The following is a 13,130-nucleotide window of genomic DNA, read 5'->3' as shown; positions in this document are numbered from 1 at the left end:
ACAGTGTGATTTGGGTGGCCATTTTTCACTATTAAATCCTGATATTGATCCACAAGCATAATTGGTGAATTTGGTTCCAGAACAAAACTATGAAACAGAGAACCACCATGATAATACAGCTGGGGTCTAAATGGCTTTCAGCATATAAATGATCATTGGTAGACAATATAATTCAGATGAGTCATTTTGAGTTGCTTTAGACTTTAGGGTTAGGGTTAGATGATAGATCCCAGGGTTTGCATAATGGATTGCTGTGCGGTGGTGGAATGCTTAGAGCATTTGTCTACCTTTTGTAAAGGAGCTCAGACAAAGGCCTTCATGACAAGAGGTCTTTACCGCCCACAGACGGTAAAGGTTCTGCAAAATAGGAGTGAGACTGAGCATCAACAGTTATGCCTATTCATTTATGTTTTGTTTTATTGCATTTCCTATGTGGGAAACAATAACAACAACAACAACCCAAAACTATTTTCACATGTGTATCCATGGCATGTAGCAGGCAGCCACCTCTGGATAAACCTTGGCCACCTATAGGCCACCCTAGTTAGAATAATCCTACAACCACCACTGAAGCAGTCTATTGACCTGAATAAACACATTATTGGCTTCTTGTTCAAAGCGACGGATATATTTGTCCTCAAAGGGGAGGTGGTATATACTGTAAGAACACTAATTTCCTTTGGGAAGGGGTATAGTGTAGCTTGCTAAAGTATTGGCTAACATGTCTCCCTCATGGTAAACTTTCAGTAAAGTTTATGTAGCCTACTGTTAGCCTAGCTTGCAGTACAGCATGTGAAACAGAACAATGCTTAGCCTGCTAATGTTAAGTTATAGGGTCTGATGAAAGTAGAGGAGATACAAACACGTGACACATTACTATGTCAATTATAATATTGATATCTATCTATATTAAAGTAGTTATGTTATGTTGAGTGTCGCCAAATCTAATTTCTTTGAGAAAATTACCTCAAGAGTTACACTGGAATAAGGCTAACATGAAGAGTATGCAATTATATGTATATCCTAAATGTATCAATAAGACGTGCATCTGTTTTTACCCAGGCCCTATTTGACTATGTACAGACTAGCACTAGTATGTGCTAGACTAGTACAGGCTATCATTTCAGCTATCGCTTTAATATTGAAAAACTTTGCATTGTGCGTTGCAGTTGTGCGATCGAAGAGTTTGATAGTGGAAACATCTTCAGCTGTTTAAAACATCAACAGTAACTACCAGGTCTTATCAAAGAAAAAGTGGTTATTTCCGTGTGACGCCTGCCATCGACGATCATACAGAGATACATCGATCATCTCCAGTGAAAGTAGCTGTCAATTCCCCAATGAATGTAGCCTCAAATGTTCACACAATGCCTAACTAACAAGTCCAAATGTTGTTATCAGTGATTCACGCTAGGGCTGGGCGATATGGAAAAAAATCATATAATGATAATGATATGATAATGTTATCATATTTCTCGATATCGATAATTATCGAAATTGTTATAAGTATAAAAAAAATTAAAATTTAAACAACATATGTATGTTTATTTTGCAGCAATTCTTTGTCATTGTCGCCATCTTTAGTGTTACATCCCCTCACACTCCAGTTCTCAGGCTGCAGCTGGTTTAAAAGCAAAAGTAAACCGGCTTCTCTGCTGGCTGTGGCTCCAGGGGAGTTGAACAGTTCTGGCTCTGCTAGTTTATTTTCGATCTTTTGGCGCTTTTTTGGTGGACAAACCACCGCACACCGTGACTCGCGAATGGAGACTAGTTCTGCTAACACACATAGCCTAATGTGTACAGACGGTTTCAAACTGTATTTTAAATTAGAAAGCAAACAAAATAAATGGACAAGAGAAAAATATATCTCAATTTGGTCAGTATTGTCATTTGGACAAGCAAAGCCATTACTTTAAGTTGCAGGCAAGAAAGACAAGTCTGTCCACTGTCTCTGGTTTTAAAACTGCCCTGTTGCAGGTAAAAAAAAAAAAAAAAAAAAAATTATTTATTTATTTCGATATTCGATATCGATTGTTAAAATATATCGCGATATTTATCGTTATCGTTATATCGCCCAGCCCTAATTCACGCCACATCTGGGTGGGGTTGGATTTGGGCTTCCTGTAATGTGTTGAACATCAAAAACTGACAGTCTCTAACAGTGTAAGAGTATCTTATTAAACATTTAACACATCCTATGCCACGCTGTTTCCGGGGGACGGCTATGCGAGGCCACCCATTAAACTAATGGAGTCCGTCACCTTGTTTGTAGAGCTATAACTATTATTCTATATTATAGCTATGGATACAATACTATAGTCATTTGACACTGAGTTTCTTCAGGTCAAGATGCAAAAAAGAAAAAAAAATTCCATCCATACGTTCCCGTTTTATACCGTGGTGAATGAGTGTTATTTCGGAATGATCCGGGCCAATTCCTGAGAGGCTGGTTATAAGCCGCAACGTGTATTATACTAAATCCATTGGCGTTTTGTCCCTACACGCTACAATAAAAAAAATCAAATGCATATGATAGGTATTATGTTCGTTTTATGATGCTTTGCTCATCACCAACGGAATACATTATGGACTAGCGTTACACACATACGCTCGGATCTCAATGAAAACATTCTTGGATCAACGCAAGATTGATATCATATAGCCTTTACCTTGACTAGGATGTACCCCGAAAAGAATACTCCAATTATCTGATCGCCATTCCAAGTATTGATGTCCATCGTTTCGCCAACATAATCCACCACAGAACACGGATCGGGAGTAATTGTTTCTTCTCAATCTGAGCGTTACAACTGCTACACTTGTCCGACAAAGAAAAGTCCGCCCGGACCTATATAATTGATGCACAGCCCAAGACACAACGTTTCAAATGGTGCTCGATACCGCCGCCTGGTACTGCACCTTCGGAGTCCCATTATGCCTTTTACATGCAAAATACAGCTCCCTGACATTGAATAGGGTATTAAAATCGGAAAAAAAGGAAAAACTACCCAGAAACGAGAATCTTCGTTTATGGCACTGAATGGGTTAAAGGTAGAATCTGTAATGTTGTGGCAATGGCATTGCGCTTTGTTTACAGTTTTTAGTGTATAGAGTATAGTGGAGCGGTTGCTACTCCTGGCCACTCCTCAAGGGCTATACATGCTGGAGCAACTGCAACGCAACTGCAACACAACATGGGCTCTGCGTGGGCAGAGTGGGTTGCAGAGGGTGTTGCGTACCTATCACAAAAATCTAACTAGCGACTGCAACAACCATTCGCGTTGCGTAGTTGCGTGGTTAGCGAATGGGGGCGGGGCTGTCATATAATATTGGTTCCTCGCAATCCAAAAATAGCTAACTTAGCTAACGTTATCGATAGTTACATTGAATTTGATTGTTACATTTAATTTAACAAGAAAAGTGGAGCTGCAGGTGGAAGTCAGAACAAGCCGACCTTCTACATCATGCTGTCCTGGCTAGAAGTGTTTATTAAACACCGGGAGGCTACTGTGATGAAATACACCATACGATACTAGCTAGAGATTAGCGTCACATAGCCTGCCTTTTTCTGAAAACCCAAATAAGCTAACGTTAGCTAAGTAGCCAAGCATATAGACTGTTTCATAGCATACGCCTTCAGTTGATCATGACAAATCCTCTCTTACCTTGACGATTAAAAAGCCTCCATAATTTAGTAAACAGTATTCCAATGACTGGTGTTGAGATTTTACGATGCCAGCTTGTGATCATTCATTGTAGCCAGCCAGCTAGCGTTGATGCTATTCAATGCTATCAACATTAGCTAAATACAATGACAGTGGTATCCTGAGGTAACGTTAAATACAGGCAACTTTTGATTACCAACGATAGCTAGCAAGCTAACTAAATAGCTTTGTTTGTCTGCACTATCATACTAGCTAAGGGAGCATGTCTATGTTCCCCGGGTCCTATGTTCCCCGGGTTCTATGTTCCCCGCTTTGATTGATTGATTGATTGAAAATTTTAGACCACCACCCCTGATTCCAAACTCTAACCTTAACCAGTTCGAAAGAGGGCCTAAGCTTAACCAGTTCGAAACAAGGCGGACATTAATAATTAATAAAATAATAAAAATTAATACAATTTTCAATCTATTAATCAATCAAGCAGGGAACATAGGACCCAGGGAATATAGGACCCGGGGAACATAGGGATGATCCCCTAGCTAACATACCCAACTAACGTTAATGCAATTCAGAATTTATTAACATAGCTACAACACACAGTAACGTTAATATAATTACATTGTTTACAATGAACGGGTGGGGCTAGTCGAAAGGACTGGACATATTGACAAGTTAAACAGCAATCAATTAATTTAATACAACAGGTAGTTTGAGCTGCTGTCGTGCCTACGACTGCACCACAGGGATATTATATTATATACAGCTTTGACAAGCTCTCTCTCCTGCCGATTAAAATCAGCAGCTCATCATCGATTGCCTGTAGCTGCATTTGCACAACGGCGTCCACCCCTGCTGCTAACTTAGCTAACGTTAACTTATTTAACGTTAAAACTAACCTAAACTAACAAACTAACTTAACTAACAAACGTAACAAACGAACTAAATATAACTATATTACACTATATACAAGAACACGAGCAAAAACAAACATAAACACGGCTATTATATAGCCTTGGTTATGTTTCATCTAGGGAACCTAGCTGCTACATCTGGGGTACAATGTTGCATAGTGAAGGATGTCTATGTTTTTCAATGTGTATGTATATAATGTATATATATCGGTGGGTGACAGCATCTACTCAGACGGATCTATAGATCTTAAAAGTAGGGCAGCCAGTTCTGTGTCTCCACGGTAGCAAGCAGGGTGTGTGGCTTCGAGGTCGTTCGGCAGCTTGCTAACATAAACACTGATAAGGGCTGAGAGAAAGAACTATGGAGAGTTTGACATCAATAGAACGGACGTTTAGTGTGTCTTAAAGGTGAACAGCAGTTGTCATGACAGCGTGTCACATAGCAACGAGAAGAGGGGGCGGGCCTGTCGTTGTTATGGGAGAATGTTATGAGATGTGAGTTTCTTCCTGGTAAGGTTAGATCTAGACACGAAGCTGATGCGAGCAGACGTGGATCAGAGACTTTCATCCTTCCCCACCCTCGCTGGGTGGGGGAAGGGAATATGACACATCATCATTAGCTTCGGCTAACAGGAAAATGGTGGTTGGCTACGACAAGGCCCAGAACCATCGGACTAATGAGAGAATGAGGAGAGACGGTGGAGACGAATGAATTAGGACTTTTCAAGGACAATACAGAAGGGATTACATCTGATTACGAGGCTTTGTTTATGGAATAAACAACGTTTTTCCAAGAAAGGTATCACGTTGCCAGTGTCACATTCTTATGATTACGGATTGCATATAAGGGGGATGACATCGATGTACAGCCAGTATGAGAAGGTCGACTTCGGAGAGAGAGATAAACACAACGCAGAAACTACACGAACACAGAGGAATCAAATCAAATCAAATTTATTTGTAAGGCCCGACAAACTAGGGCTGGGCGATATAACGATAACGATAAATATCGCGATATATTTTAATAATCGATATCGAATATCGAAATAAAAAAAAATCGGAAAATCGTTTTTTTTTTTTTTTTTTTTTTTAAACCAGAGACAGTGGATAGACTTGTCTTTCTTGCCTGCAACTTAAAGTAATGGCTTTGCTTGTCCAAATGACAATACTGACCATTGAGATTAATTTTTCTCTTGTCCATTTATTTTGTTTGCTTTCTAATTTAAAATACAGTTTGAAACCGTCTGTACACAGTAGGCTATGTGTGCTAGCAGAACTAGACTCCAGTCACGAGTCACGGTGCACATGTGCGGTGGTTTGTCCACCAAAAAAGCGCCAAAAGATCGAAAATAAACTAGCAGAGCCAGAACTGTTCAACTTCCCTGGAGCCACAGCCAGCAGAGAAGCCGGTTTACTTTAGCTTTTAAACCAGCTGCAGCCTGAGAACTGGAGTGTGAGGGGATGTAACACTAAAGATGGCGGCAATGACAAAGAATTGCTGCAAAATAAACATACATCTGTTGTTTAAATTTTTTATTTATTTTTTAATACTTATAACAATTTCGATAATTATCGATATCGAGAAATATGATAACATTATCATATCGTTATCGCGATATGATTTTTTTCCATATCGCCCAGCCCTACCGACAACACACGTTAATGTCCCCATGGGCCGGAAGAGGAAGAGGTGATACTGGCTGATTATGGTCGAAATCTAACACTAGGCTGCGCGTAGCTGTTTCAGAAGTATAATTGCAGAGTGCGTGCAACATTGTTGCGTTGTCCATGTTGTGTCCCAGTTGTGTTGCAGTTGCTGGAGCATGTAGAGCCCTTCAGGCTCTACCAAGAGAGGAGAAATTCACATTGTAATAAATTATTAAACTCCAACCCACACGTCAGACCAAAACACAAAAGGTATAAAAAATAAACGCAATACCAAGCAGGACTCTTTTGCCTAGAAGTTTCCTTTAACACAATGGCCGCCAACAACGAGTCACCTCGTTATAGCCCGCCAATAGTTGGGCGCCAACAATGAGTATACTTGTTATTATGATCGTTATTTCTTTTATTAGCTATTTCCATTCATAATTCATCCTGCTGTGTGGAAATGTGTGGCACTCTGTCTGAGATCGCAACGGTCCAATACCGCCGCCTGGTGGTATGCGGCCGATGTTGCACTTACTTTCTGAAGAACGTTTTACTCTGTGCATCATTGAATGTCTTCCGGGCGGAGTTATCTTGTAACGTGGATCAAGATACACACGCGATTGCATTGAATCGCCTTGGGGATGCCAGAATCATTATGCTTTTGGGTGTTATGGCGTGGGTCAAATGGACTTACGATCTAGCAGATGGCAATCAAATCATTGGAATATTCTTTTTGCAGTCTCATCGGCCACAGGTAAGAGCAATCTAATGTTAATTTCAGCTTGATTGTCCATTGCCATCAGAGCCATCGCTCTGATCAACGTATGCTGTTGTACTAACGAATGCCGTGACAATCAATTAATCATAAACGACCCCCCCCCCTTTCCTGCATGCATGATGGAACATAATATACTGATCATATGCCAATGGATTAAGTATAATATGCGTCGCAGCCTATTACTAGCATTCCAGGAATGATCCTAGACCACTCTAAAACTATACTTATATTCACCACGGTATAAAACGACAATGTATGGATGGAAAAAATATAATCTTGAACGATTGATACCCGATGTCAAATGGGCCATAGTATTGCATATATAGCTATAATATTTAAATAGTTATAGCCCTGCAAACAAGGTGAGCGACTCCCACCATTTACAGTGATGGCGTCAGCTGCTAAGGATATGGCTATTGCGTGGCAGTCAATGTGTTAATATAATATGACCCAAAACAGTCTATATATTTTTTCAAAACACATTTATCATCATGACTTCTGACTGAAATGTATGTGTCCCATATAAATCCCTCATACTAAGATTTTTTTTTTAGGACTACCTTTTAAATCTAAATATATTAAAGGGAGATTTCACATTAGTAGAGCTTGTCAAATATCTCCAGTATTACCTCTATCGAAAGTAATCTACAAGTAAGCTAGTGACCACTGTTGTCCATGTAATTTGCTGTCAACACCACCATTCCTCCCAGGTATCAGGCTCCTCATTCACTTCCAGGACCAAGTCTAAATAATACTTATGAAGTATAAACAAACTACAGTAGGCCTATACAGCAATATTATTCTGTATTATATACTTGTGACTTTTGAGCTAATGTTGCCATTTTCAAATTATCAGTAAAGGAACTGATGTGTAGTTGAGGTGTAGTTTGACCAACTGTCAACTTTTAACAGAATGTTCAGAATCTGTCTTCCAGTTAGGCAGCAGGTAACCATGGTAACCACTCTCTGCACACAGCACATTCAAACCTACAACAAATGGACTGGATCTGCTTTTATTTTTCAAAGGAAATAAATATCGGATGACACATCAAATGCCAAAACAAACACGTACCTTTGACTCAGTCTGTTTTATTAAAATATACACAGCAGTAATTTGTTAATACTTCAGAAGTATAATATTTAGACTAGGTCCCCAAGATGAATGGAAGTGAACGAGGAGCCTGACACCTGGGAGAAATGGTGGTCAGCAGTGGTCGCTAGCTTACATGTAGATCCACTTACATAGAGGAAAGACTGCTGAAACTTGACATGTTCTACTAAAGTGAAATATCCCTTTAAGATGGCATGTCTGGGTGTTCATTCATAGCTACAGTAAAGGCGGTAGAGTCGGAGTGCTTTTGGGTGATGTATCACACTCGCTCTCCAAGTGATTTGGATTGACTTTACGGCAGCAAAAATAAAACTCAAAAGGGCCTCACCCTTCATCGTCTGATGGCTTCGTATATGAAGTCCACCCACACTAGAAGGGTTCAGGTGCTTTGTGCTGCTGTATTCAGTTCACCTTTCACTGTTTTCAAATTTTTATACCCTAGGAATAATTTTTTTTAAATGTCATCCCAGGAATATTCAGTAATAATAACATTAACGACATTAACTGGGCGTTCATCCCCATCTATGAATGTATTCTGTTTGATGAAAACAGCCTTAACACTTATGACACATAATTGAATGATGTGCTTATAATCTTAATGATAATTCGGATGATTGGGTGCACACACTAAGTGGCCAGAAAAACGTGTGTATGCCCTTGTATACCCTAGACCAGTGGTTCCCAACCTAGGGCCTAGACTACACAAGTGTTATGAATATGGTATGACACTGTTACTTTACGAAGTATAATACATTAATAAATGAGTAATCAGTGCATTATGATCATCCTGTTATAATCTTAATGATAATTCTGATGATGGGTGCACACAAACGTGTGTATGCCCTTGTATAACCTAGAGACAAGTGTTGTGAATATGGTATGACACTGTTACTTCACAAGTATAACACATAATAAATGAGTAATCAATGCATAATGATCATCCCGTTAATATGACTTGTTTCTAAATATTCTAACTATATAAAATCACGATTCTACAACCGTCCTCTACTATTTCCTGATGGCAGCAGTGCCCTCTATATGACAATGACTGTGCTCTCGCAGCAAGGTACAAGGTTGTCGTCACTGAGTCATTTGAACAGTATGCTAACGGTATTAGCAATATGCTAAGGCGCTCTTCATAACAGCATAGTATCCCCGTTGAACATCTATGAATAATTAGGAGGGGCGTGTGAAACACTGTAACGTTAGAGGCAGATTGTGATCAGAATCAATGTTAGCCACGGGGGTGATGAGCACACGACCTGTTCACATATAGACGACCAAGAGAAATGTGGAGGCGATCGCGCGAACGCACGCAAAGTCAGTGGAAGGAGGCAAGCGAAGCGAGACAGATGCAGCTTCACTTCAGGCAACACTTCAGGCAACACCAACTGAGGCAAAGAGGTGTACACTCGAGTGGAGTTAACACGAGCGTGTAATTCACCTGGCACAACGGAGCGCATGTGGGAATATTTTCAAAATGAATATTAAATAGATGGGGAACTGCTCTGTAGCGGACTATAGCATGTTGAATATGTTACATTTAGAAACGTTTTTATTTTTTATTATAATTTTTTTTATATAAATAAATGTCAACATTGCTACTGTTGAGACCAAAACGCACTAGCAGCCAGGTCTTCACAACCACTTTGGTCATTTATTGTTCACGTCAAACACACACGTGTAAAACAAGACAACATGTGTTGGCCGAGGTCCAAACACGGGGCGAACATGTGCGTGTCAAAAAGCCATTACCTAGGAACGCTGCTGCAAGTGTTGTCATTATTCTGACCATATACCCTGCATGGGGCCATCTTATCTAATAAATCTGAAGAGAAACAAGGCCACATGAATTACAAAACATGAAAACAACCAACCTTGCGAGGAACCCTCATACAGGGGGCCTATTTAAGAGCACTGCCTGATGCTGTTCACTGATAGAATGGGATGAAGTATTTGACAGAAAGTCCATTAAAAGAGATGGAGCTCAGAGGCAATTACAGAGTGCTGAGGGAAGCAGGATCAAGCCTTTTTATTTTTTTATTATTATGGCTCAGACACCGCTACAGTATGGAAAATGAGAAGAAACCCATCTTCTGGCACAATAGCTGCTATTAATACAACAAGCATGGTCATTGCTGTCGCTGTGCACTTACCCGCTGCCGTGTGGAATCTCTGTTGAGCGTTGGTGAAACGGTTTCGTACTGTGCACCTACCCCCATGAACTACATCACAGAACCATGTTTTGGGGGGACAGACCATTGTGTTTCTTTTGCTCGTGATTTCGAGCAACTGCCTTTAGTATTGTTTGGTAAAATAAAAAGGTATTTCTGTCTGAGAGTCTTTCTCTCTTTTAGAGTAATGACATGTTAACAGCATTGATAATCACTGTTTGCTAAAAGTGTTAGCGGTGTCAGTGACCTTTTTTTTATCTGTGCTTTTTTGTTTGTTTTGTTTGGATCAATTCAAGACAATATCTTGGTCTTAGATTTATCAAAGGCTTTTGACACAGTGAATCATGAAATTTTACTATAAAAAATGTCATGTTATGGTTTTAAAAAACAGGTTATACAATGGGTTGAGAATTACTTAAACAACAGAGAGCAATTTGTAGTTTTCAATGGTAATCGATCACAGCTGGCTGTACTAAAATGTGGTGTTCCACAAGGGTCCATTCTAAGACCCTTGTTGTTTTTGATTTATGTGAATGATCTTCCAGTTTATTGTCACCTATATTATTTGCTGATGACACAAATCTCTTCGTCACTGACAATAATTTTGATTCCCTTATTGATAAAGCAAATTATGGACTCATCCATTTTTCCTATTGGTTTCAGTTAAACAAGCTATCACTCAATGTCAAAAAATCTAACTTCATTATTTTTAGAAATAAGAACAAAAACATTTCAGACGGAATCAAGATTTGCACAAGTTTCATCAGTGAAATTCTTAGGTGTCAATATCGATGAGAAACTCTGCTTTAAGAATCATTGTGAAATTGTTTGCAAGAAGGTTTCAAAATCGTTGGGCATTATAAAAAGGGTTAAAAAACAATTAAAAAAGAGCACATTACTAACTTTGTATTACAGTTTAATTTATCCTCACATATTTTACTGCAATATATTTTGGGCCAGCACTTACCCATCTTACTTACAAACAATCCATAGAGCTCAGAAATCCTTTGTAAGAATTGCAACCAACTCTTCTTATTTTAGCCCCAACCAAACCATTATTTAAACAACTGCAACTACTCACAATTTATGAGGTCAACAAGTATCAAACAGGGGTTCTTATGTACAAAGTAATTGGTCTTCCTTTATCTTTGCCAATTTTTTTTCAAACTTATTTTGAGTTTAATTCTCATTATCATGCACATCTCACAAGAAGAAATAAAGACTTACGCATTCCTTTCTGTAGGACCTCTGTTGCCAAATTCTCATTTGTTTATCAAGGTGCAGTGATGTGGAATGATATACAAAATCTAATAGAAACATGTTCCACTTTAAATATATTTAAAAGTAAGCTTAAAAAAGAACTACAGATCCTGTAGTCTAGTATCCATGTGTATTTGTGTAAAGTATTTTAAAATCTTTTACCCAACATTATAATATAATATATAATGCTGTATTGTATGTATCTGTGTGTATGAGAGAGGGATATGCACATGTGTTTGTGCATAATGTGGGGACGGGGGGGACGGGAGGGATTGTTTTTGTGTAGTTATCCTATATAGGTTTAAGAGGGGAGGTCGCTTATAAGCCCTTGGTTTTTTTTTTTTACCTTTCCTGCACATTTTAACTGTTCTTCTTTTTACTTATTTTATTCCAGAATGTATATTTGTAAGTGTGAATAACAATAAACAATATCTTGGTTACAATTGAAACAGTATTCAAGAAGAATGCTTGATGAAAGTTCGATGCCTTGATGTCAAGATCCACTCCCGATCTTACCATTGTTCTGTACATACCAAATCACAAGATGAATCGAGTATAACTGAGTCTAAAACACATTGCAACATTTTTCAAATATCTACAGACACGCACACTTGGGTGTGCAAAGCGCATGGATTGGTTTTCTTCATGCACTGTAAAACGTGTAGAAACGTGGTTGTTCCTCAGATGTCTCTCGTGTCATTACAGGTCCAGACTGGGCTTAGACAAAGAGCCCGGAATGATCCATCTGGAGACCAGAGTTTCTGAAGGACGTAAGTAATCACAAGAAGTCTCTCTCTCTCTCTCTCTCTCTCTCTCTCTCTCTCTCTCTCTCTCTCTCTCTCTCTCTCTCTCTCTCTCTCTCTCTCTCTCTCTCTCTCTCTCTCTCTCTCCTCTCTCTCTGTCTCTCTCTCCCTTACTCTCCTTTGCAACTTTACTTTACTCTTCCCATGAAAAGACTATATATCCACGATGAAAATGAATTTAGAGAACATGGATAATAAAACCACAGATCTCTCTCAACACGACAATACACATATCACATGATGATTTCGATTTTGGCATTATGGACACCATGGACAGGGAGTGGAGGTCTAATTATAAGTCATAAGTAATTTGTTTAAAAATCACAGAAAATAAATAAATTGAATTACATAATTTTCACACCAAGTAAGCTTGACTTGCAGATACATTTTTTTCTTTTCTTTTTGATTATCTTTTTCCCCCTCCTTCTTTTTCCGATTTTTCTCCCATCCCACTGTTAGTCGTTATGCCAATTCCCAACTCCCTTCCTGGTTGTTGCACACTTTCCCCTACTGTTGGTCCGAGAGGCCGGAGACTGTCACATGCTTTCCTCCGACGCATGTGCAGCCAGCCGGCAGCCAGCCTGGCAGCGCAGATTCTCACTGGGAGAGTGTAACGTGTGGAAGGTCGCACTACCTCTCTCCAGATCCTACCTTCGCTGAGCAGGCGCCCCGACCGAACTGTAGGGGTCGCTGTCCACAACGCCCAGGACCCACCCACGGCTCCCCTCCCCCTAACTCAGCCAAACGAGTTAGTATAGCGATCAGCCCGAGCCAAGGC

At 39.5% G+C, this 13,130-nt stretch overlaps 1 protein-coding gene across 1 annotated transcript in view; it reads left to right on the top strand.

Moving 5' to 3' along the window:
- The window catches only part of LOC311234740 (VPS10 domain-containing receptor SorCS1-like), a gene marked incomplete at both ends in the record, with an annotated part of 304,411 nt that overhangs the window by 176,754 nt on the left and 114,527 nt on the right, over positions 1 to 13,130 (top strand). Inside the window, one exon of the mRNA XM_084321983.1 lies at positions 12,255 to 12,319. Within this exon, the coding sequence (XP_084178109.1) occupies positions 12,255 to 12,319 (65 nt within the window). The remainder of the gene's footprint in view (positions 1 to 12,254; positions 12,320 to 13,130) is intronic.

This window comes from Notolepis coatsorum, assembly GCF_963971535.1.
Source record: "Notolepis coatsorum genome assembly, chromosome: 9".
In the NCBI taxonomy this organism is placed as follows: Eukaryota; Metazoa; Chordata; class Actinopteri; order Aulopiformes; family Paralepididae; genus Notolepis; species Notolepis coatsorum.
This window is presented reverse-complemented; position numbering and strand designations above follow the sequence as displayed.